The sequence below is a fragment of the Oncorhynchus mykiss genome, chromosome 26 (assembly GCF_013265735.2).
Source record: "Oncorhynchus mykiss isolate Arlee chromosome 26, USDA_OmykA_1.1, whole genome shotgun sequence".
NCBI lineage: Eukaryota > Metazoa > Chordata > Actinopteri > Salmoniformes > Salmonidae > Oncorhynchus > Oncorhynchus mykiss.
The window spans coordinates 34,802,936-34,827,409 of NC_048590.1; the positions used below are offsets into that span (position 1 = coordinate 34,802,936).

Consider the following 24,474-nt stretch of genomic DNA (forward strand, 5'->3'; position numbering starts at 1 on the left):
AGCTTGCCAGCATTTAAAACAGTATTTTGCTAGAGAAATTGCCATGTGAGATATTTGGAGTCACCTGTGTCTGTCTTCTATGTGCTAGGGGTGCTGACCTGGTCCTGTCGTGGAAGTCAAATAAAATTTTATTTATCACATACACATGGTTAGCAGATGTTAATGCGAGTGTAGCGAAACGCTTGTGCCATGTTACTCATGAGCTCACGTTGTGCCATTTGTCTGTTCTCTCTATGCTACTTGGGCAGTGGGACACAGGGTTAGGGCAGACACAGATGAAAAGAACAGAAGGGCTTATTAGACTCTGGGAGCGAGGCTGCTTTATCTCAGGGCACATCGTGTTTCACTGCGCTAACACTAATTGTAGCCCACTTCCTGGTTCCTGCTACTAGGGACACTAGGAGGGAGGCAGCAGACAACACCGTGACAGCCAGGCCTGTGCTTTGTCTGACTGGAGCAGTTTAGCACCCTGATACTGTCTGTCAGTGCCCTGCTTTAGAACCGCCAACACTCATAACAGAGCACAATGCCTCAAACTTTCACTGTGCACTCTGCTCTGCAAGGGAGGGTCCATGTTCAGTTCTCCTCACTCAGTTAGGCTGAGGCTAGTAGAAAGTAGATGCTGTGAGGACACTAGTCACAACACTGGACTCACTGTGCTTCTCACCATAGGATTGTTTACACTATGCTTCTGTGCAGAGACTAATGACATCTCACTTGTGATATCCATACTCTGTGCAATGACAATGTTTTTTAGTTGACCTATATTGTGATTTTGGTGTGGTTAGGCTAATCAATAGTGTAAAGAATTTTTCACATTCAAAACTTAACTATTGAGTGATCTGTTGTGGACAGTTATGCACTTGTTGTCTCGTCAACATCGGACCACTCCACTGAACTGTGAATGTGTGTACTGTAGAGTGAGCTGTTGCTCTGTATTTGCATAGTCAGGAGGTCACATTTCCATATTTCTCCCCATATCTTTCTTTGCTGCCAGTAAACTCTACCCTTTTACCTTTTTTTTTCTCCGCGTTTTGTCCAGTGATCCGAATGCTTAAGGCGCATGCACTAATAAGTCCAGATGAAAAGTTTGAATTTTTTAAGTACAATAAAAGTTATAGAAACATGCCAAACGATGTTTAAAATCAATCCTCTGGTTGTTTATGTCATAAATAATCTATTTCAACTGGACAAAAGCTTTGTCAATAGGAAAGGAGAAACAAAGGCGTGTTCCCGATCAGGCGCATGGCTGATGAATGGAAATTTCCACTGGCCACTGATTGAAAGTGCTGTATCTCCCTCCATTTTTCAGAGTAAAAGCCTGAAACAATGCCTGAAACAATGCCTGAAGACTGGCCACATGTAGAGAAAGCCACAGAGCTTGTGAACTGGGTCCTAAGTCTTTGTATGGTGGATAGGCTTTCAATAGAAAATCAGCCTTTCAAAATAATAGTACTTCCGGGTTGGCTTTTCCTCGGGTTTTCACCTGCCATATCAGTTCGTTATAATCACAGACATTATTTTAACAGTTTTGGAAACTTTAGTGTTTTCTATCCAAATCCACTACTTATATACATATCCTATCTTCTGGGCCTGAGTAGCAGGCAGTTTAATTTGGGCCTGCTTTTCATCCAAAATTCTGAATGCTGCCCCCTACCCTAGTCAAGTTAACATCTTGTCCATCCAATCAAAGTATGAGGTTATGAATCTAGTACAGCTATAGCTTATGCTTGCAATCTAGCACTGTAGTGTATCAATTCTGGTGAGTAGTTGACTCAAAGATGATAGTTGAACAGTTTTGAACAAATTAATTTCTTCAAATTAAGGAGAAGAGGCAGGGAGAGGGAGTGCTAGCTATATATTTCTTAGTTTACCTTTGATTTACCAACTATTGCAGTTTAATTAAATCAAGTCAAAAACCTGATTCTGAGAGGAATGCTATTTATGTTTGCTAGATGGCCAAGGCTATCCAACACGGCAACTCTTCCAAGTGAAGCCAAGGTGAGCTTTTGGTTTTATTGCCACCGGGGCCTGCCGGTGTAACTGCTTGTTGTACATTGTACTGTGTGATTGTCCACTTGGATTTGACTGTGGGATTACTAACAGTTAAGTTCTATTTGGTTGACTATAACGTTAATATGTTTACAACTAGGGCTGGGATGATACAAGTATTTAGATATCATTAGTATTGTGGCAAGGAAACTAAGTGGATTTAAATTATTTTGGAAAACATTGTCATCCAGAGTCATTTTCCAACTATCGCACACAATTTAACATACAGCAGGTTTTTAAAGGACCAAAAGGTTAGGGGTGTATTCATTCTGCCAATTCTGTTGCAAACATTTCTTAAATAGAAGCAAACTGAATGAAACTGGGAGGGACCTACCTGAATTTGTCCAATGGAAAGTGATTTTGTTTTCATTTCAACTGTTTTGACTGAGCGTTCAAGGCGGTATTGAACGTGTCACTGTCTCACCTTGATTACTACAATTTTGTCTCTTGACCTGTGCACCTATGTTATAAACTTTCATTTGTAGGCTATGTTGTAGCAACCTCGTGATGGGTAAAAGGTACATTTTAGAGTATCATTTAGTAGCCTAAACCTATCGACGTTATGTTGATATGGAATACGAAGGACAGTCGGCCAATATGCTTTAATATAAATAAGGCCATGCTCAGTAAAAACAAATGTTCCTCCCTAATCTTGAACGGCACCGACCGCCACTGCCAGACACTCAGGTCATGTAAAGTAGTTGAGTTCTGAAATGTGAACTCTGTACACCATCCATTTCTACCTGGAGCAACCTGTCATGTATATGCTGTTGAGAAACATTAGCTTACTACACAGAATAGAGTTTTCACAATTTTATTTTTTTAATTTTTTTTTATTTCACCTTTATTTAACCAGGTAGGTTAGTTGAGAACAAGTTCTCATTTGCAACTGCGACCTGGCCAAGATAAGGCATAGCAGTGTGAACAGACAACACAGAGTTACACATGGAGTAAACAATTAACAAGTCAATAACACAGTAGAAAAAAGGGGAGTCTATATACATTGTGTGCAAAAGGCATGAGAAGGTAGGCGAATAATTACAATTATGCAGATTAACACTGGAGTGATAAATTATCAGATGGTTATGTACAGGTAGAGATATTGGTGTGCAAAAGAGCAGAAAAATAAATAAATAAAAACAGTATGTGGATGAGGTAGGTGAAAATGGGTGGGCTATTTACCAATAAACTATGTACAGCTGCAGTGATCGGTTAGCTGCTCAGATAGCAGATGTTTGAAGTTGGTGAGGGAGATAAAAGTCTCCAACTTCAGCGATTTTTGCAATTCGTTCCAGTCACAGGCAGCAGAGAACTGGAACGAAAGGCGGCCAAATGAGGTGTTGGCTTTAGGGATGATCAGTGAGATACACCTGCTGGAGCGCGTGCTACGGATGGGTGTTGCCATCGTAACCAGTGAACTGAGATAAGGCGGAGCTTTACCTAGCATGGACTTGTAGATGACCTGGAGCCAGTGGGTCTGGCGACGAATATGTAGCGAGGGCCAGCCGACTAGAGCATACAAGTCGCAGTGGTGGGTGGTATAAGGTGCTTTAGTGACAAAACGGATGGCACTGTGATAAACTGCATCCAGTTTGCTGAGTAGAGTGTTGGAAGCAATTTTGTAGATGACATCGCCGAAGTCGAGGATCGGTAGGATAGTCAGTTTTACTAGGGTAAGTTTGGCGGCGTGAGTGAAGGAGGCTTTGTTGCGGAATAGAAAGCCGACTCTTGATTTGATTTTCGATTGGAGATGTTTGATATGGGTCTGGAAGGAGAGTTTAGAGTCTAGCCAGACTCCTAGGTACTTATAGATGTCCACATATTCAAGGTCGGAACCATCCAGGGTGGTGATGCTGGTCAGGCGTGCGGGTGCAGGCAGCGAACGGTTGAAAAGCATGCATTTGGTTTTACTAGCGTTTAAGAGCAGTTGGAGGCCACGGAAGGAGTGCTGTATGGCATTGAAGCTCGTTTTGGAGGTTAGATAGCACAGTGTCCAAGGACGGGCCGGAAGTATATAGAATGGTGTCGTCTGCGTAGAGGTGGATCAGGGAATCGCCCGCAGCATGAGAAACATCATTGATATATACAGAGAAAAGAGTCGGCCCGAGAATTGAACCCTGTGGCACCCCCATAGAGACTGCCAGAGGACCGGACAGCATGCCCTCCGATTTGACACACTGAACTCTGTCTGCAAAGTAGTTGGTGAACCAGGCAAGGCAGTCATCCGAGAAACCGAGGCTACTGAGTCTGCCGATAAGAATACGGTGATTGACAGAGTCGAAAGCCTTGGCAAGGTCTATGAAGACGGCTGCACAGTACTGTCTTTTATCGATGGCGGTTATGATATCGTTTAGTACCTTGAGCGTGGCTGAGGTACACCCGTGACTGGCTCGGAAACCAGATTGCACAGCGGAGAAGGTACGGTGGGATTGGAGATGGTCAGTGTTTGTTGACTTGGCTTTCGAAGACCTTAGATAGGCAGGGCAGGATGGATATAGGTCTGTAGCAGTTTGGGTCCAGGGTGTCACCCCCTTTGAAGAGGGGGATGACTGCGGCAGCTTTCCAATCCTTGGGGATCTCAGACGATATGAAAGAGAGGTTGAACAGGCTGGTAATAGGGGTTGCGACAATGGCGGCTGATAGTTTCAGGAATAGAGGGTCCAGATTGTCAAGCCCAGCTGATTTGTACGGGTCCAGGTTTTGCAGCTCTTTCAGAACATCTGCTATCTGGATTTGGGTAAAGGAGAACCTGGAGAGGCTTGGGCGAGTAGCTGCGGGGGGGGGGGGGGGGGGGGGGGGGGGGGGGGGGGGGGCTGTTGGCCGAGGTTGGAGTAGCCAGGCGGAAGGCATGGCCAGCCGTTGAGAAATGCTTGTTGAAGTTTTCGATAATCATGGATTTATCGGTGGTGACCGTGTTACCTAGCCTCAGTGCAGTGGGCAGCTGGGAGGAGGTGCTCTTGTTCTCCATGGACTTCACAGTGTCCCAGAACTTTTTGGAGTTGGAGCTACAGGATGCAAACTTCTGCCTGAAGAAGTTGGCTTTGGCTTTCCTGACTGACTGTGTGTATTGGTTCCTGACTTCCCTGAACAGTTGCATATCGCGGGGACTATTCGATGTTATTGCAGTCCGCCACAGGATGTTTTTGTGCTGGTCGAGGGCAGTCAGGTCTGGAGTGAACCAGGGGCTATATCTGTTCTTAGTTCTGCATTTTTTGAACGGAGCATGCTTATCTAAAATGGTGAGGAAGTTACTTTTAAAGAAAGACCAGGCATCCTCAACTGACGGGATGAGGTCAATGTCCTTCCAGGATACCCGGGCCAGGTTGATTAGAAAGGCCTGCTCACAGAAGTGTTTTAGGGAGCGTTTGACAGTGATGAGGGGTGGTCGTTTGACTGCGGCTCCGTAGCGGATACAGGCAATGAGGCAGTGATCGCTGAGATCCTGGTTGAAGACAGCGGAGGTGTATTTGGAGGGCCAGTTGGTCAGGATGACGTCTATGAGGGTGCCCTTGTTTACAGAGTTAGGGTTGTACCTGGTGGGTTCCTTGATGATTTGAGTGAGATTGAGGGCATCTAGCTTAGATTGTAGGACTGTCGGGGTGTTAAGCATATCCCAGTTTAGGTCACCTAACAGAACAAACTCTGAAGATAGATGGGGGGCGATCAATTCACAAATGGTGTCCAGGGCACAGCTGGGAGCTGAGGGGGGTCGGTAGCAGGCGGCAACAGTGAGAGACTTATTTCTGGAGAGAGTAATTTTCAAAATTAGTAGTTCGAACTGTTTGGGTATGGACCTGGAAAGTATGACATTACTTTGCAGGCTATCTCTGCAGTAGACTGCAACTCCTCCCCCTTTGGCAGTTCTATCTTGACGGAAGATGTTATAGTTGGGTATGGAAATCTCAGAATTGTTGGTGGCCTTCCTGAGCCAGGATTCAGACACGGCAAGGACATCAGGGTTAGCAGAGTGTGCTAGAGCAGTGAGTAAGACAAACTTAGGGAGGAGGCTTATGATGTTGACATGCATGAAACCAAGGCTTTTTCGATCACAGAAGTCAACAAATGAGGGTGCCTGGGGACATGCAGGGCCTGGGTTTACCTCCACATCACCCGCGGAACAGAGAAGGAGTAGTATGAGGGTGCGGCTGAAGGCTATCAAAACTGGTCGCCTAGGGCGTTGGGGACAGAGAATAAGAGGAGCAGGTTTCTGGGCATGGTAGAATATATTCAGGGCATAATGCGCAAACAGGGGTATGGTGGGGTGCGGGTACAGCGGAGGTAAGCCCAGGCACTGGGTGATGATGAGAGAGGTTGTATCTCTGGACATGCTGGTTGTAATGGGTGAGGTCACCGCATGTGTGGGGGGTGGGACAAAGGAGGTATCAGGGGTATAAAGAGTGGAGCTAGGGGCTCCATTGTAAACTAAAACAATGATAACTAACCTGCACAACAGTATACAAGGCATATTGACATTTGAGAGACATACAGCGAGGCATACAGTAATCACAGGTGTTGAATTGGGAGAGCTAGCTAAAACAGTAGGTGAGACAACAGCTAATCAGCTAGCACAACAACAGCAGGTAGAATGGCAATTGACTAGGCAGAGGGGGGCTCGGATTAACTACACACAGAGCCTGAGTGCGGCTGGGGCCGACAGATAAAACATAAACAAGCAGAATGGATTACCGTGATTAATGGACAGTCCAGCATGCATCAGCTATGTAGCCAAGTGATCAGTGTCCAAGGGGCAGCGGTGGATGGGGCAGGGAAGCTGGACTGGCGAGTGTTATCCAGGTTAGAAAACTAACAATGACTAAATAGCTTGTAGCCAGTTAGCTGGTTAGCTTCTGGAGGTTCTTGAGTGTGTTCTAAAAATTAAAAATAATAGCGGTTCCATATCACATTGGGTGAGGCAGGTTACCGGAAGGTATAAACAAATTAAAAATCGAAAAGGGATAGAAAGTAAATATGGGTTCAGTGAGTGTTTGGGACGCGGCGATTCAGACGGTTAGCAGGCCTGTGCTAACAAGCTAACAGTTAGTAGGTGCTAAACACGGTAGCAGTTAGCGGACCGGGCTAAACAAGCTAGCAGTTAGCAGGCCGAATTTGCAAGCAAAGAGATAGCCTTTGGGGGACGTCGCGATGGGGTGAGTCTGTTTATTCCTCTTCATGCGGTGACATCGATGGACCGGTCGTGGGTCCGGATATTGTAGTCCAGGAGCACAAAATGTTCCGTTTGCGGTGGGAATCCGGGGATGATAAATAAAAATAGGTCCGTTATGCTCTGGTTAGAGTCGCGTTGTTCGAACTGGCGAGAGCTTACCGAGCTAAAGGTTGGCTGATGACCGGTTAGCTGAAGACCGCTAGCAATGTTTTGCTGACTGAATAGCTGGTAGTTAGTTGGCTAGCTTCAGTTGAGGGGTTCCAGATCCGAAGTAAATATAAATACTTTAGGAAAAATAGCTACGTTGGGTGAGGCGGGTTGCAGGAGAGTATTTAGAAGAAGTTGAGGTTCAGCAAAATGTTTTAAAAGATATGCAAAGAAAAAAAACGAAAACAAACAATATATACACAAGGGACACGACACGACAACACATCCTACTGCTACGCCATCTTGGAACCACAATGTGGTACATACGCAACACTCTGTCTCTCACTGGCATAGTTGTTACATACTGTAGGCCTAATCATGATTGTGTGGTTGTTTTTGAAAGTGAATTACTGTCCACTTCCGCCCAGCTGCAGCCATGGAGAGTTCAGCCAGCACAGGAAAACAATCTGTAGCACGCTGACTGCACAAGCAGAATGATCTCTCTCCACCTGAAGACTTCACATGAAGCTGATGCAATGCTATCCATCTGTGGAGGCTTTTCTGGCAAACATATATACCGTACCTACTTGCTTAGTGCTTGTTGACTACACAAGCATGACATGGTAGAAATAATAGATTTGCTGTGGATACTATGTCCGTGTTCATTCAACACTAGATGACTAGAGAGGAGTACTGAGAGGTTTTGGATGGATGGTTTTCCTTTCAGATAAGTGTTTTTTACACTAACTGGAGAGTGGCGTAAAGTTTTTCCAACTAGATACCTCAGCAGAGCGCTGTGCTTGTAAAATGGAGTTTGTTTATGGTTGTCTGTAGTACGCTGTCTCTTTCTCAGCAGTATTTCTTGGCTCTGTGAATGAATTGATGTAGACCTAGTGTGAATGTAGCCTAAATGGAGCACCTAATGACTGTCATTGAACTCAGCAGAGAAAGGAGAATTCTACTATATGAAGAGGTAGTTATCATGGTTTTATAGTGTGTTACATCACTCGGTGGATTTCCATGGTAGCGATATCAGCAGGGAGCCTGCGAGAGCTGAAAAGAATAGAGTGGATGAGTGAGAAAGGAGGAGATTACGCTCCGAGGTATAGAGCATTACTCACATGGCTGTGTGTGTGTGTATGCACCTTCAGTGAACTTGATTTGCTGAGTGGGCTCTAAGCAGCTCTGTCTTTGACCTCAGTACGTCAGCACTGCTGCTGGAGTTGAGCTCATTTCTCAGACGTAATCCCCCTTCCTACCTTGGTTCAGAAACCTTGCCTGGATTTCCTCACCGGCTCTGTGTAGAATCATCTCCTTTCACCAGCACTATAGGAGCCATGGATGATGGCATATGGCTGTTTCACACACATACGCTGACTGACACTGAAGTGAGGAGGATATTCAGTCCCTCTTAGAGGACGATGGAAGTAGGCTAGATTAGAGATGCGTATTTATTATTAAAAACAACAGGTTTTTGTTGTGATGCTTTCCCTTTGCACTGACTGACACTAAGAATGGCAAATAGAAAAGTGGGTGGCCACTGGGTATACCAGAGCTGCTATATTTGGCTCTGTCAGTTTGCATACAGGTCTGCAGCAGTCTGCAATTAACCAACTTCCTGCTTTAGAACAGGATGTAGAACTAGCAGTGCTGTGCTGTGAGGCCATTGATATGCTAGTGGTTGTATGGATGAGGCCAGCCAGCCCACCCAGGCCTTCTGGACATGCGTCATTTAATAGCACTAGAATTCTACAGTACATTTATGGAGTTCCGAAAGCACTGTGTTACAATCAGTATCTGGCTGGAGGGGGCTGCTGTCCACAACATTGACAGACTGGACACTACCACCACACTACCCACCATTGCGACCTGTAGGCTCTTGTTGGTTGGCCCTCGCTTCATACTTGTCGCCAAACCCACTGGCTACAGGTTATCTACAAGTCTCTGCTAGGTAAAGCCCCGCCTTATCTCAGCTCACTGGTCACCATAGCAGCACCCACTCGTGCGGGTAGCAGCACCCCCAAAGCCAATTCCTCCTTTGGTCGTCTTTCCTTCCAGTTCTCTGCTGCCCATGACTGGAACGAATTGCAAAAATCTCTGAAGCTGGAGACTCACATCTCCCTCACTAGCTTTAAGCACCAGCTGTCAGAGCATTTTACAGATCACTGCACCTGTACTTAGCCTATCTGTAAACAGCCCATCTATCTACCTACCTCATCCCCATACTGGTATTTATTTATTTATTTATTTATTTATTTATTTATTTATTTATTTATTTATTTTGCTCCTTTGCACCCCAGTATCTCTACCTGCACATTCATCTTCTGCCGATCTACCATTCCAGTGTTTAATTGCTATATTACAATACAACTCCAAGATCGCATAGCAGTTCAGACGTCTTTTGTCCTCGTCTTGTCGTGTCCTGTGTGTGTGTGTATATGTGTGTATATGTGTGTGTGTGTATATATATATATAATATACATATACATACATGCATACATGCATGCATACATACATACATACATACATACATACACACACACACACACACACACAACTTTTTTTCACATACATTTTATTTTTATTTTCCATCAACTCATCTTCAAAACACTCTCCTGCAACCCGCCTCACCAATTTATATTTATAAAAAAGTATTATTTACCTCAGATCTGTAATCCTCCAAGAAGCTAGCCAGAAACTCCAAGAAGCTAGCCAGAAACTCCAAGAAGCTAGCCAGAAACTAGCCAGGAGCTAATCCAGAAGCTAATCAGAAGCTAGTTAGCTTCTTTACTGGCAAATCGTTAGTATTCAGCTAACCACGGTTTGTGGTCATCAGCTATCCTTTAGCTCGAAAATCTATCAAATCTATTGAACACGGGCACCCTCATAGATATCATCCTAACCAACTTCCCCTCTAAATACACCTCTGCTGTCTTCAACCAAGATCTCAGCGATCACTGCCTCATTGCCTGCATCCGTAATGGGTCAGCGGTCAAACGACCTCCTCTCATCACTGTAAAACGCTCCCTGAAACACTTCAGCGAGCAGGCCTTTGTAATCGACCTGGCCGGGGTATCCTGGAAGGATATTGACCTCATCCCGTCAGTAGAGGATGCCTGGATATTTTTTTAAAATGCCTTCCTAACCATCTTAAATAAACATGCCCCATTCAAGAAATTTAGAACCAGGAACAGATATAGCCCTTGGTTCTCCCCAGACCTGACTGCCCTTAACCAACACAAAAACATCCTATGGCGTTCTGCATTAGCATCGAACAGCCCCCGTGATATGCAGCTGTTCAGGGAAGCTAGAAACCATTATACACAGGCAGTTAGAAAAGCCAAGGCTAGCTTTTTCAAGCAGAAATTTGCTTCTTGCAACACAAACTCAAAAAAGTTCTGGGACACTGTAAAGTCCATGGAGAATAAGAACACCTCCTCCCAGCTGCCCACTGCACTGAAGATAGGAAACACTGTCACCACTGATAAATCCACCATAATCGAGAATTTCAATAAGCATTTTTCTACGGCTGGCCATGCTTTCCACCTGGCTACTCCTACCCCTGTCAACAGCACTGCACCCACAACAGCAACTCGCCCAAGCCTTCCCCATTTCTCCTTCTCCCAAATCCATTCAGCTGATGTTCTGAAAGAGCTGCAAAATCTGGACCCCTACAAATCAGCCGGGCTAGACAATCTGGACCCTTTCTTTCTAAAATTATCTGCCGAAATTGTTGCCACCCCTATTACTAGCCTGTTCAACCTCTCTTTCATGTCGTCTGAGATTCCCAAAGATTGGAAAGCAGCTGCGGTCATCCCCCTCTTCAAAGGGGGGGACACTCTTGACCCAAACTACAGACCTATATCTATCCTACCATGCCTTTCTAAGGTCTTCGAAAGCCAAGTCAACAAACAGATTACCGACCATTTCGAATCTCACCATACCTTCTCTGCTATGCAATCTGGTTTCAGAGCTGGTCATGGATGCACCTCAGCCACGCTCAAGGTCCTAAACGATATCTTAATCGCCATCGATAAGAAACATTACTGTGCAGCCGTATTCATTGATCTGGCCAAGGCTTTCGACTCTGTCAATCACCACATCCTCATCGGCAGACTCGACAGCCTTGGTTTCTCAAATGATTGCCTCGCCTGGTTCACCAACTACTTCTCTGATAGAGTTCAGTGTGTCAAATCGGAGGGTCTGTTGTCCGGACCTCTGGCAGTCTCTATGGGGGTGCCACAGGGTTCAATTCTTGGACCGACTCTCTTCTCTGTATACATCAATGAGGTCGCTCTTGCTGCTGGTGAGTCTCTGATCCACCTCTACGCAGACGACACCATTCTGTATACTTCCGGCCCTTCTTTGGACACTGTGTTAACAACCCTCCAGGCAAGCTTCAATGCCATACAACTCTCCTTCCGTGGCCTCCAATTGCTCTTAAATACAAGTAAAACTAAATGCATGCTCTTCAACCGATCGCTACCTGCTCCTACCCGCCTGTCCAACATCACTACTCTGGACGGCTCTGACTTAGAATACGTGGACAACTACAAATACTTAGGTGTCTGGTTAGACTGTAAACTCTCCTTCCAGACCCATATCAAACATCTCCAATCCAAAGTTAAATCTAGAATTGGCTTCCTATTTCGCAACAAAGCATCCTTCACTCATGCTGCCAAACATACCCTTGTAAAACTGACCATCCTACCAATCCTCGACTTTGGCGATGTCATTTACAAAATAGCCTCCAATACCCTACTCAACAAATTGGATGCAGTCTATCACAGTGCAATCCCTCGCTTCATACTCGTCGCCAAACCCACTGGCTCCATGTCATCTACAAGACCGTGCTAGGTAAAGTCCCCCCTTATCTCAGCTCGCTGGTCACCACAGCATCTCCCACCTGTAGCACACGCTCCAGCAGGTATATCTCTCTAGTCACCCCCAAAACCAATTCTTTCTTTGGCCGCCTCTCTTTCCAGTTCTCTGCTGTTAATGACTGGAACGAACTACAAAAATCTCTGAAACTGGAAACACTTATCTCCCTCACTAGCTTTAAGCACCAACTGTCAGAGCAGCTCACAGATTACTGCACCTGTACATAGCCCACCTATAATTTAGCCCAAACAACTACCTCTTTCCCAACTGTATTTAATTAATTTATTTATTTTGCTCCTTTGCACCCCATTATTTTTATTTCTACTTTGCACATTCTTCCATTGCAAAACTACCATTCCAGTGTTTTACTTGCTATATTGTATTTACCTTGCCACCATGGCCTTTTTTGCCTTTACCTCCCTTCTCACCTCATTTGCATATAGACTTGTTTATACTGTATTATTGACTGTATGTTTGTTTTACTCCATGTGTAACTCTGTCGTTGTATCTGTCGAACTGCTTTGCTTTATCTTGGCCAGGTCGCAATTGTAAATGAGAACTTGTTCTCAACTAGCCTACCTGGTTAAATAAAGGTGTTCTCAACTAGCCTACCTGGTTAAATAAAGGTGTTCTCAACTTGCCTACCTGGTTAAATAAAGGTGTTCTCAACTAGCCTACCTGGTTAAATAAAGGTGTTCTCAACTAGCCTACCTGGTTAAATAAAGGTGTTCTCAACTAGCCTACCTGGTTAAATAAAGGTGTTCTCAACTAGCCTACCTGGTTAAATAAAGGTGTTCTCAACTAGCCTACCTGGTTAAATAAAGGTGTTCTCAACTAGCCTACCTGGTTAAATAAAGGTGTTCTCAACTAGCCTACCTGGTTAAATAAAGGTGTTCTCAACTAGCCTACCTGGTTAAATAAAGGTGTTCTCAACTAGCCTACCTGGTTAAATAAAGGTGTTCTCAACTTGCCTACCTGGTTAAATAAAGGTGAAACAAATAAAAAAAAACAGCAAAACAGCAGCACTATTAAAACAGGTTGACTGTAAATAGAGTCCCGGGTAACATTTTCTCTGTCTGTAGTGAAGTAGGAGGCACTGATTGCCCCCCCACCACACCAAGCCATCGGGGAAAATAGAAGTCAGCCACTTCCACTTCTCACTTCCCCCTCACTTCCTGTTCTCGGGCGGTCTGAAGTGAGAGGCGCGTTAGATGAGGTTGTGAGAGGCGCGGTAGATGAGGTTGTGAGCTACTGTACTGGCCCTAATGTGAGGAATTTACCATGCTGTGTGTGCCTTTGTCTGATGCAGCATGAACCGTATGGCCTTGTTGTGTGCCTCCAGTATTTTCTCTGCCCCCTCTTTCTCATCCTCAGGGACAGACCACCGAGACACCCTTCAGGCCAGGCATCTGCTGTGTTCTGCCTGCATACTGTAGCCTAGATCTAGCCAATACAGGTCATACTGCTCACTACTGTAGCCTAGATCCAGCCAATACAGGTCATACTGCTCATTACTGTAGCCTAGATCTAGCCAGAACAGATCATACTGCTCACTACTGTAGATCATTCAGCTCTCGCAGCACAGAGGCCTACCTGACACAGATGAGCTGAGATAGTGGTGGGTTTAGCTTTAGACATCAGAGCAGTGGGCAACATTTCCTTTGGGATGATCAACTCTCCTGCATTCGCCTTGCTCTGAAGGTCACTGTGGAGAGGCACAATTATTGGTGCTTAAATGCTTATCTGCATAGAGGAGTCATATTTTTTTTGTCCTATATTTCACTCATTCTAGTACGTAGGCTATTATTGCAGTCTATAACAGCACATTTAAGTGTGTTTTTGCAACATTTTGTGTCGTTTCAGTGTTCATGCACCTTGGTCGAAAAACAAGGTAGTGACAGTAGGCTATTTTTCCTCTACATGTGAATCTTATTCACAGCGACTGAGTTGAATTGACAAAGTAAACTGCAGATTGAAGCTGTTTAACATGACTAAGTAGAGTAACATTTTCAATCTGGGTCTCTTTTGCTTAGTGACCAGACCACATGTGGTTGTCTACCAGGCTGAGCATACATCCTGTTCCAGTGTGGTGTTAGTCTGTCAGAGGGAACCACAATACGTGGTGATTGGCTGACTATCTTCTCTTCTGTTGTCCTGCAGCTCTGATGGTACCAGCTGACCAGTGACACCTGCTGAGGACACCTCCCCCACCCCCCTTTACCATGTCTGGGATCCAGGTGAGAGGAACACATCTACACACGCGAGCTAGTAGTGGACAAGTCAACTGTTTGTTCACCCCTGCTTGCAATTGCTAATAACCCATCCGCAACCATCGGACTATATGTGAAAATCTGAGGCCCAATAGCATTTTGCACATGTTCTTGATGACTGTTAATCTCACTGGTTTGAGACCACACAATCAACTGAAATCGTGCTGCTAATAGCTCTATATTGCAAATGATGTGGTTGAAGAAAAGCAAATCTGCGATTTAAATGTATACGTTTGTCTTCATTTCTACACACTTTCTACCTGTCCATTTTCGTTTAGACTGGAGTATTTCTTCATAAATTATAACACGTACGAACCACTCATAACCACCCACCAGTTGAGAACCGCTGCCCTAGAAGACTAAATAAATCCTTGCTCACCATAATGTCTTAAATCGATAGAATGAATGCTTCAATCTAGTTGACATCGGTCAAGTTCTGTCATCCCTGCTTCTTTTGCGGAGAAAATACATTTAGGGACCAGGTTAGGGGGGGAAATTAAATAAATTGAGATGGATCTCGCTATCTATATCTAAAAAAAACTGGGAAGATTGTCTGTGCAAAGTTTCCAAATGACATCAGTTTGACTGGTTGTAAGGAAATAGAAAGCTATGAATACGACCCATTGTGTTTCTGATCAGATTTAGTTCTGCTTGGTGCATAATTTGTGGTTGACATACTATCTGCTTTTATGATTGCAATAAATATACCCCCTGTAGAGATGTGATCTAACTGCACATTCGCTGAAAGAAAATCCGATCTCTCCACTCCTGTTCCTGAGTAAAAATGTACAGTAGGCTACAGTTCCCTTGACGTACCATAGGCCTATTTGATGTCCCCATCTTGTGACTGTCGAATTTGTACAGATCCATCGCACAACACTGCTATCATCCTTATACCACTTCACCAAATCTTTCCCAAACATTACCTTTCTGGCCTTCGCTTCTCTTTATTTTCTACTCCATTTCACAGCTTTTTTCTTATTGAATTAAACTCAAAGTTTCTCTGCCCGTTCTCAAAAGTATTTTGTGATTGGCGTGTAGGCTATTTGACACGTGTACATCTGGGCCCTAAAGCTCAGGCTGACATGCTAATGCCATATAGCCTAAAATAATGAAAGAACATCAATGTAGCCTATTGATATAAATTGCACATAAATTGCATACCTTTAAAAAAATGTAAAAAATAAAGTAAAGGTATTTTCTCTTTATTCAACCCGCCACCCTTCAGCCACACAATGTCATGACCCTAAACGCGCCTGCCCTGCAGATATAACATATAGCTGCAGTTTGAGTCAACCCATGCATCACTAAAGAACGCATGCATTCTACTTACACACACACACACATTGTAATGTGCCATGCCTCTTTCAGAAGTGTCATATTTCCTGACTGACATTAGTGCTTCTGCTTTTCATCTGCCAGCAGCAGCAGCAGCATAGCATGACTGACATCCCCCGTCTTCACATTTGCTTATCAACCCAAATGATTTTAATCTTTGGCACACAACAGTACATAACTCTTACATCGCTCCCCCTGTGACACTCGTCTCTCTTTGACTCCTATCGGGAAATGATCGAGGGATGTGTGTCCTGATAACGATATCAGACACACACAGCTGTGTGTAGTGCATTGCTTCAGGAATACACCAGGTCATATGAGGATAGTGGCTGCGTCTCACCCTATTCCCTATATAGTGCACTACTTATGATCAGAGCCTCGAGGGAATAGGGTGCCATTTTGGATGCACCTTGACTCACACACTCACACACACCTGCTTTGTACTGTCATTGCCTCTAACTGATAACGTCTTCACAGGGGTCATGGTTGTATGTTATTTACAACACTGATGCCACAACACCACCGGTTAGACGTGGGAGCCTGTTAATGCCTATAGAATAGGCCCACATGCTATATGGACAAACCAGCATAGCTACCTTTTTGAATAGTAGACCTTTTTATATGCTTGTAATAATGTGTTATTTGATTGTAATGTGTTACTGTAACCTGATGGCAATTTAATTTCTCCCTGGAGTGTCAATGGCGTAAATGCAATTAACTTGTCCAAGCTATGACGATCTGTAACCTTTCACTGTAGTCAATCTCAGTGTTTATAACAGCGCCTCTCCTCTTCACTCGTGACCTAGGTGCCATGGTTGCCTGGCACAGAGTGTGTAGCCAAGTACAACTTCCAGTCGACGAATGAACAGGACCTGCCTTTCTGTAAAGGAGATGTGTTGACCATAATCGGAGTCACCAGGGTAAACACGGCTCCCCTGTCTATACTGTGTGAAACCGTTATTGTGCTGGACTTGTGTAGTTCTACAGCTGTGTTAACCTTAAGGATTGGACCTTTTTTTTTCTTCTAATTTTCACCTAAAATGACAGATTTGGTTAACTGCCTGTAGCTCAGGACCTGAAGCAAAGATGCATATTCTTGATACCATTTCTGAAAGAAAACACTTTGAAGTTTGTGGAAATGTGAAATAAATGGAGGTGAATATAACACTTTAGATCTGGTATAAAAGGTTAACACAGAAAAATATGCATGTTTTTTTTTGTTCCATCTTTGAAATGCAAGAGAGGCCATAATGTATTATTACAGCCCAGGCACAATTTAGATATTGGCCACTAGATGGCAGCAGTGTGTGTGCAACGTTTTAGACTGATCCAAGGAACCATTGCATATCTGTTCAAAATGTGCATAATTGGTTTATTAATACATTTTCATGTTCATAATTGTGCACTCTCCTCAAACAATAGCATGGTGTTCTTTTACTGTAAATTGGACAGTTAGATGAACAAGAATTTATGCTTTCTGCCCGTATCAGATATGTCTATGTCCTGAGGAAATGTTTTTACTTACAGCCTCAATGCTAATCACATTAGCCTACGTTAACTGTCCCGTTGGGGGGGGGCACCGTTTTAAAGGGTTATTCTGCTGCTGTTTCAGGATCCCAACTGGTACAAAGCGAAGAACACAGTGGGCAGAGAGGGAACCATCCCAGCTAACTACGTCCAGAAAAGGGAAGGGGTCAAGTCGGGGGGGAAACTCAGTCTTATGCCGTAAGTACACGAGTACCTTGCTGATCTGTCACATAGGATATGCCCTTACCTGTGACGTTCCCATGTTTCACTGTATAATAAAGGTATGAATATGGGGCTTAGTTCATTAGAGTTCGAGTGTTACAAAGGCCTGATAGGAGACGTTGGTAATTGATTTATTTTTTTGTCGCTTCTCTGTCCCCTCTGCTCTCTGGGTGGCTGCCTGCCACTGCGGGTGGGGCTAACTGGCGCTGCGATTTGAATCGGGCTCTTTGAAGGGACAGCTATTTCAAGAGGGATACATTTTTTTTTAGACTTAATGCAAATGGAATAAAACTGGAGGCCAGGAGGAAATCAGAGTTCTCACACACACACACACACACACAGGACAAGGCTGAGGTTGCTGCACTCAAACGTGTTGGACCAAAACACACTGATGGGGATGTGTGTGTGTCTCTCTCTCTGTCTCACACACACACACACACACTGAAGACTCTCCTCCACCATCCCCATCTTCTGAGCTTAACCGCCCAGCTGAGCAGAGGAAAGCTCAAGCAGTTTGGGGAAGGGTGACCAGTCAAGTGTTACAAGGAAGGACAAAGGCAAGGCTACTCCACTGGACAGGGAACTGGCTAGAGGGAGTCGGTGGGTTTACTGTCCTTATGAAGTAGAGGTCACCAGTTCAGGGACTGAGTGGTGTCCACTGCACTCATACTCTCCTTCAGCTGTAAGAGAGTCAACTCTATGTAAATACAGCTATTGATGCATCAGCCCTGTGGATCCCCTCAGAGAGCGGTGGTTAGTGGCGAGAGTCCGAGGGGGGTTATTATGTTTTTACGAATTGGTAACAGATGTCTTGGGAAAAACGCTCCCTGTTTGCTTATATAACCAACAGTGTCAGCTGTGTTCTTGGTTATGTTGGTCTACACACCCTGAGAGATGCTGCTCTTTGACCTCATAGCTCACTGCTGCCACCTGCTGGTAATCTTCTACTCTGTTGGTAATGAGGGAAATACGGCACCACCCTAAAGAAGACTGGCAAAAGACCTCAGTTCCCCCCTCACTGCAGTCTCTCCTACCTCCTTCCGCACTGTCCTTCCTTTCTCTATTTTCCCCTTACTTCTAGCAGCCTGTTTTCCCTTTCTCCCATCGAATGACTAATGAATAGCACAAACTGCAACATAAATGACATATTACATGCCCTGCTTCCTCATTAAATGGTCTGATTGCTTCTGTGTGCTCCTCCTGTGTTTGACTGGTTGGTCATATGTTTGGCTGGTAGATCCTGTGTGCTCCTCCTGTGTTTGACTGGTTGGTCATATGTTTGGCTGGTAGCTCCTGTGTGCTCCTCCTGTGTTTTGGCTGTTGGTTACTCAGTGTCTGGCTGACTGCTGGCTTACTGGCGCCTGCTCTCAGATTAATGGGAGTTAAGGAGGCTGCTGTCCATGGAGAAGCAGCTCCGCTGATCTAATCAACTCAATCCTCTCTCCGCATTTAAGCCGCTTTGCACAGGCCCTGCTCTGTCTCTGTCTCGGTGCTGGGCAACAGAGGGAGGGAAGTGTGTAAATCAATTACACACTTTGATTACCCTTAACTCACCAGCCCCCAGAGAGACCCCTGTGGACCTCCTGCTGCTCCTGTTTCCATACTGCTGGGGGATTCTGTGTTAGTCTACTACAGATAAGAGATTAATGATCCTAAGGTAAAAGCCAAGAAAGGGCTTTTAGAAGCCAGTAGAAGCCTGTAGATCTTCTACGTGAGGTGAGATGGAGGCTGTGTTTAATAGCTTGAGCTAAAACAAAGAAGGGAACCGTGTGTGTTTTCCCTAAGAGAGCTTTTTAAGTCCTGTGCCCTGCAGCTTGCCTTGTGGTCAGCCGGGGGCAGGTTTCATAGACTGTGTTCTGAGGGGATGAGACTCTATGCTGCTCTCTCTAAAAGCCTCCTCCTCAGTGAGGTCTCACCTCTCTGTGATAGAGGGGTTTGGTAGGCCCTGCTCTGTGTCTTGCCTGCCCTGTGCTGCTTTGCATTTTCCTGTTATTGCAGAGCCTGTGTCAGTTTCAGACTCTACCTGCCTGTGTGTTTTTGTCGCCGTTTCCTGTTTACATCAAGGCACTTTCTCACTGGCTCCTTGAGACACAGACAGGGTCACTCCACTGCTCTAAGTACAACTGCCTAGAAATGCCACTGCCTTACATTATGCTGATCTACTGCTGTTGTCCCCTTTACCTTGTCTATGACTGACTGTTTATCAACTCTTTTAATACAGGGCTTTGTATGTGTGTTACATGGCCAACATTGCATGCTTGCAATAATAATAATAATAATAATAATAATAATAATAATAATAATAATAATGAGTAGATCTCCCATTTACTTATAAATTGTCTTTTTGCCCTTTTAATGACCTTGGTATGGTAATTTTCTGTAGTCCACTAAGGCCCTATCTCTGTGTCCTGTCCCTCCCCCTCTCTCCTCCTCGTGTCCATCTCCAGGTGGTTCCATGGTAAGATAACGCGGGAGCAGGCAGAGCTCCTCCTCTACCCCCCAGAGACTGGTCTGTTCCTGGCGAGGGAGAGCACCAACTACCCTGGGGACTACACCTTGTGTGTCAGCTGTGACGGTAAGGTGGAGCACTACCGCATCATCTACCACAACGGCAAGCTCAGCATCGATGAGGAGGAGTTCTTCCAGAACCTCATGCAGCTGGTGGAGGTAAGGCGGTGTCAGCCTGTCAGTCCCAAACGCTCCCTATTTCTTACTGTTTAGGCTACTCCCTCAGCTCTCACACTGCCTATCCTGTATGGTGGTCAGGTACTTGTCAAGGATGCTTAGTCACATAGTTAGAGAAGGCAAAGGGGGTGGAGGTTATTGATGGGAGAGCGATCAATATTATTTTGAGAAATGTATTATATTGATACTTTGACTCAAAGTATGGATTTAAGTTAACGTTAGCAAGCGCTAGTCGGCTGTACCTGGTATTTTTTTCATCCTATAGCTTGTTCTGTCTTTTTAAATAGGGAGCCAACATGTTTTCAGCACTTATTTCCATGACTGATCAAAACTCATTTTCTTGTGCTCTCTCGTCTCTCTGCAGCAGATCTATAGTGAGCAATATGTTTGGAACATCAAATGGCAATACAAATATAATCGGCACCTAAGTACCATAATATCGTTCGGTCCCTGTAATTTCCCAGTCCTAGTGGAGGGAGACCTCCGTCTACTGCGTGGTCTATTAGACAGCTTCTACTACAGCAGTAGGGCTGAGTTAGTGTGTTAAGGGAGGAAGGGGGCCATGGTGGGAAAGGTCTCTCTTCCCCAGAGATAAGACGCTCCATCAGGCTTCTAGCTAGATTGTTTGCAATCGCACTTTAATTAACGCTCATCTCTTTCCCAGAGGCGCTGCTGGGATTTAGACAGGAATCTGCACACTGGCATCGAGGACCATCTGTCTAACTGGCACACTCCATCTTATTATCACTCCACCACAATCCTCCGCTTATTCCATCTGCTCTTTCTCGCTCTCGTCTCCCCGCTCTCTCTCGCCTTACCCCCCCCCCCCCCCCCCCCCCCCCCCCCCCCCGCTCTCACATTCTTGTGATTTTTAGCTCATTCTTTTCCCCCTTACTCTCACTGGCCTGTCACAACAGGCTCCACATTGGTACACACAAGTTGTCCTTCCCTGTCAAAAGACCCACATTTGTGGTGTTAACCACATAATGGAAATCAAACACTGTTGTGTTTAAGGGATTAGTCAATCACATGTTAAGTACTTGGGTTGTTATGGATGGTGGGTACTTGTGTGGAGATTCAAGTGTGTATTCAGGCACATTGAGTATTTTTGTATTGTCCAAATATCAGTTATATAACCTTGGTTTCATAACTGCAAATATTCAGAAATGTGTTGATTTGATGCGTCTTTAAAGCTCAAATGCAGTGTTGACATTAATATATTTGTTTAGTAGCTTGTACAGAGGCAATAGTTCCTATACCATGCTGCCATCTGGTGGTTGTGAATGTTACTCACAGGTAAAACAGACAGTGGCAGTCAGATTACACTCTATGACTGGGTGCTTCTCCATTGATTAACAAACTAATCACAGGTAAAACACAGTGGCAGTCAGATTACACTATGACTGGGTGCTTCTCCATTGATTTAACAAACTAATCACAGGTAAAACAGACAGTGGCAGTCAGATTACACTATGACTGGGTGCTTCTCCATTGATTAACAAACTAATCACAGGTAAAACACAGTGGCAGTCAGATTACACTCTATGACTGGGTGCTTCTCCATTGATTTAACAAACTAATCACAGGTCAAAAGGATGGCCGGTGTGTTTGACTGGTTAACCTGATCACATGTAGACCAGTTGGTGTCGACAGGATTATGTGAAGGTGTGGTTAGTGACCTCTCGCCACCAAACACACAATTTCCATGCTTCTTCTGTTAACTAGCAGAGTCCCCACTAGCCCTACAATCCCAGCATCCTTTTCACCCCAGACTGCCGAGAGCCTTCTTGACTCCCGCTCTTTGTTGTCTGGTCTTTGACATACGGTTGACAATGCAGTTCTACCTCCTCAGTGTGACTATGCAGCTACTGTTAATACACACATTATCCAACTCGCCATGTTCTCTCTCGCTGATCTCCATTCAGCACTACACTAAAGATGCCGACGGCCTCTGTACTAGACTCATCAAGCCAAAGCTGATGGAGGGAACGGTGGCCGCCCAGGATGAATTCTCCAGGAGTAAGAACACTTTACTAACCTTGTGTTTCCATTATCTGAGTCACTCTTGGTCTGTAAGAATACACAGTGACTCGGTCTGTCATCTTCTGTAGTACAGGAAATCTGGGCTTAATCACTTGAATTAGCAGTAAGTCTTTAACCTTGTGCTTTGCTCTGTCTGGGGAAGGATGATGTTTCATTAGATCTGCTGGAACCTGAGTCTGACTTTCTCTCTGTTGCTGCTCCACAGGTGGCTGGGCCTTAAACAGAAAGGAACTCAAGCTCATCCAGACCATTGGCAAAGGGGAGTTTGGAGGTAAAGACCCTAACTGAGACCAGCGCTGATAAAGATCTCTTTACATCCCCGTGTGAGATCTGTGTGTCGTTGTCCAATGTTACATCTCTATGTATCTGTTCAGATGTGATGGTGGGGGACTACAGAGGGACCAAGGTGGCAGTGAAGTGCATCAAACACGACGCCACGGCCCAGGCGTTCATCGCCGAGGCCTCCGTCATGACGTAAGTCTCAACCATTCTGTTTTGCCTTCCGGGTGGCGCAGTGGTTAAGGGCGCTGTACTGCAGCGCCAGCTGTGCCACCAGAGACTCTGGGTTCGCGCCCAGGCTCTGTCATAACCAGCCGCGACCGGGATGGCCATGGGGCGACGCACAATTGGCATAGCGTCGTCCGGGTTAGGGAGGGATTGGCCGGTAGGGATATCTTGTCTCATCGCGCACCAGTGACTCCTGTGGCGGGCCGGGCGCAGTGCACGCTAACCAAGGTTGCCAGGTGCACAGTGTTTCCTCCAACACATTGGTGCGGCTGGCTTCCGGGTTGGATGCGCGCTGTGTTAAGAAGCAGTGCGACTTGGTTGGGTTGTGTATCGGAGGAAGCATGACTTTCAACCTTCGTCTCTCCTGAGCCCGTACGGGAGTTGTAGCGATGAGACAAGATAGTAGCTACTAACAATTGGATACAACGAAATTGGGGAGAAAAAGGGGGTAAAAAAAAAATCGCAAAAAAACCATTCTGTTTTATGGTCTTACCCACTTTCTCTAAAACCTTCTGACTGTGTCTGTACACCTTAGTGCGTAGCTATGTCACTAAAACCCTCTTCCCTGCAGGCAACTGAGGCACAACAACCTGGTTCAGCTGCTGGGGGTGATCGTAGAGGAGCGGGGCAGTCTCTACATCGTCACAGAGTACATGGCCAAGGTACTTCAGTCTAGTCTATTGCTTGTCCAGGGACTACTCTATCTAGGCCGTGAGCTGGAGTCCACTGTCTCTTTATGATAGGGTCTGTTCATACTGCCCAGCTTGACAGCCGTCCCCATCTCCCCCCATCACAGGGCAGTCTAGTGGACTACCTCCGTTCTCGAGGACGGACCGTGCTGGGAGGAGACTGTTTACTCAAATTCTCACTGTAAGTCATCCTCAGGAAGTTCTGCAGTATTGGATTTCTTTATTCAATTATAATGTGATTTCCCTGGAGAGGATGCCAGAAAACAAAGTATTTTAAATAGCTATTGGTATCACTTATCTACAGTGAAATTAGTTATTTGTCTTGGCTGAGTGATCCCATTGTTTCTCTCTCTGTGTCTCACATCTCCATTTGGTGACTCCTCCTCGTTCTCCCCTGCTGTGCAGGGACGTATGTGAAGCCATGGAGTACCTGGAGGCCAATAACTTTGTGCACAGAGACCTGGCAGCCCGGAACGTGCTGGTGTCTGACGACAACATCGCCAAGGTCAGCGACTTCGGTCTGACCAAGGAGGCCTCGTCCACGCAGGACACTGCCAAACTGCCTGTCAAATGGACCTCCCCCGAAGCCTTGCGAGAGAAGGTAAAGGTGGAAAAAGAGAGAGGATTGGATGGAGGGAGGGAGCATGTTTAAATGGTGTAGCCTAAGCTCTGTCTTTGTCTGTGGTGTCTTGTGTAGTTGACCTCAGCCTCTCTTTCTGCCCCCTCCACAGAGGTTCTCCACTAAGTCAGACGTGTGGAGTTATGGTATCCTGCTATGGGAGATCTACTCCTTTGGGCGTGTGCCTTACCCCAGAATTGTAAGTATGACATTGTAAGGTGACTCCAGCAAGGGGCAGCAACCTGATCTGTATTGCTTTCTCCAATGCAAGGCAAAAATGGATATATCTAGATGAGTGATGTATTTAGTATCATTTAATAGCTGTGAAGC

At 45.2% G+C, this 24,474-nt stretch overlaps 1 protein-coding gene across 2 annotated transcripts in view; it reads left to right on the plus strand.

Annotated features, from left to right (window-relative positions):
• LOC110506704 (tyrosine-protein kinase CSK) overlaps positions 1 to 24,474 on the plus strand; it is a 43,164-nt gene that overhangs the window by 16,552 nt on the left and 2,138 nt on the right. For both annotated transcript variants that reach the window (XM_021586521.2, XM_021586522.2), the window contains exons 2-12: positions 14,405 to 14,481; positions 16,659 to 16,772; positions 17,465 to 17,577; positions 20,049 to 20,268; positions 22,212 to 22,305; positions 22,535 to 22,600; positions 22,704 to 22,803; positions 23,408 to 23,498; positions 23,633 to 23,706; positions 23,931 to 24,126; positions 24,257 to 24,343. In XM_021586521.2, the coding sequence (XP_021442196.1) occupies positions 14,467 to 14,481; positions 16,659 to 16,772; positions 17,465 to 17,577; positions 20,049 to 20,268; positions 22,212 to 22,305; positions 22,535 to 22,600; positions 22,704 to 22,803; positions 23,408 to 23,498; positions 23,633 to 23,706; positions 23,931 to 24,126; positions 24,257 to 24,343 (1,170 nt within the window). In that variant the 5' untranslated portion in view covers positions 14,405 to 14,466. The remainder of the gene's footprint in view (positions 1 to 14,404; positions 14,482 to 16,658; positions 16,773 to 17,464; positions 17,578 to 20,048; positions 20,269 to 22,211; positions 22,306 to 22,534; positions 22,601 to 22,703; positions 22,804 to 23,407; positions 23,499 to 23,632; positions 23,707 to 23,930; positions 24,127 to 24,256; positions 24,344 to 24,474) is intronic.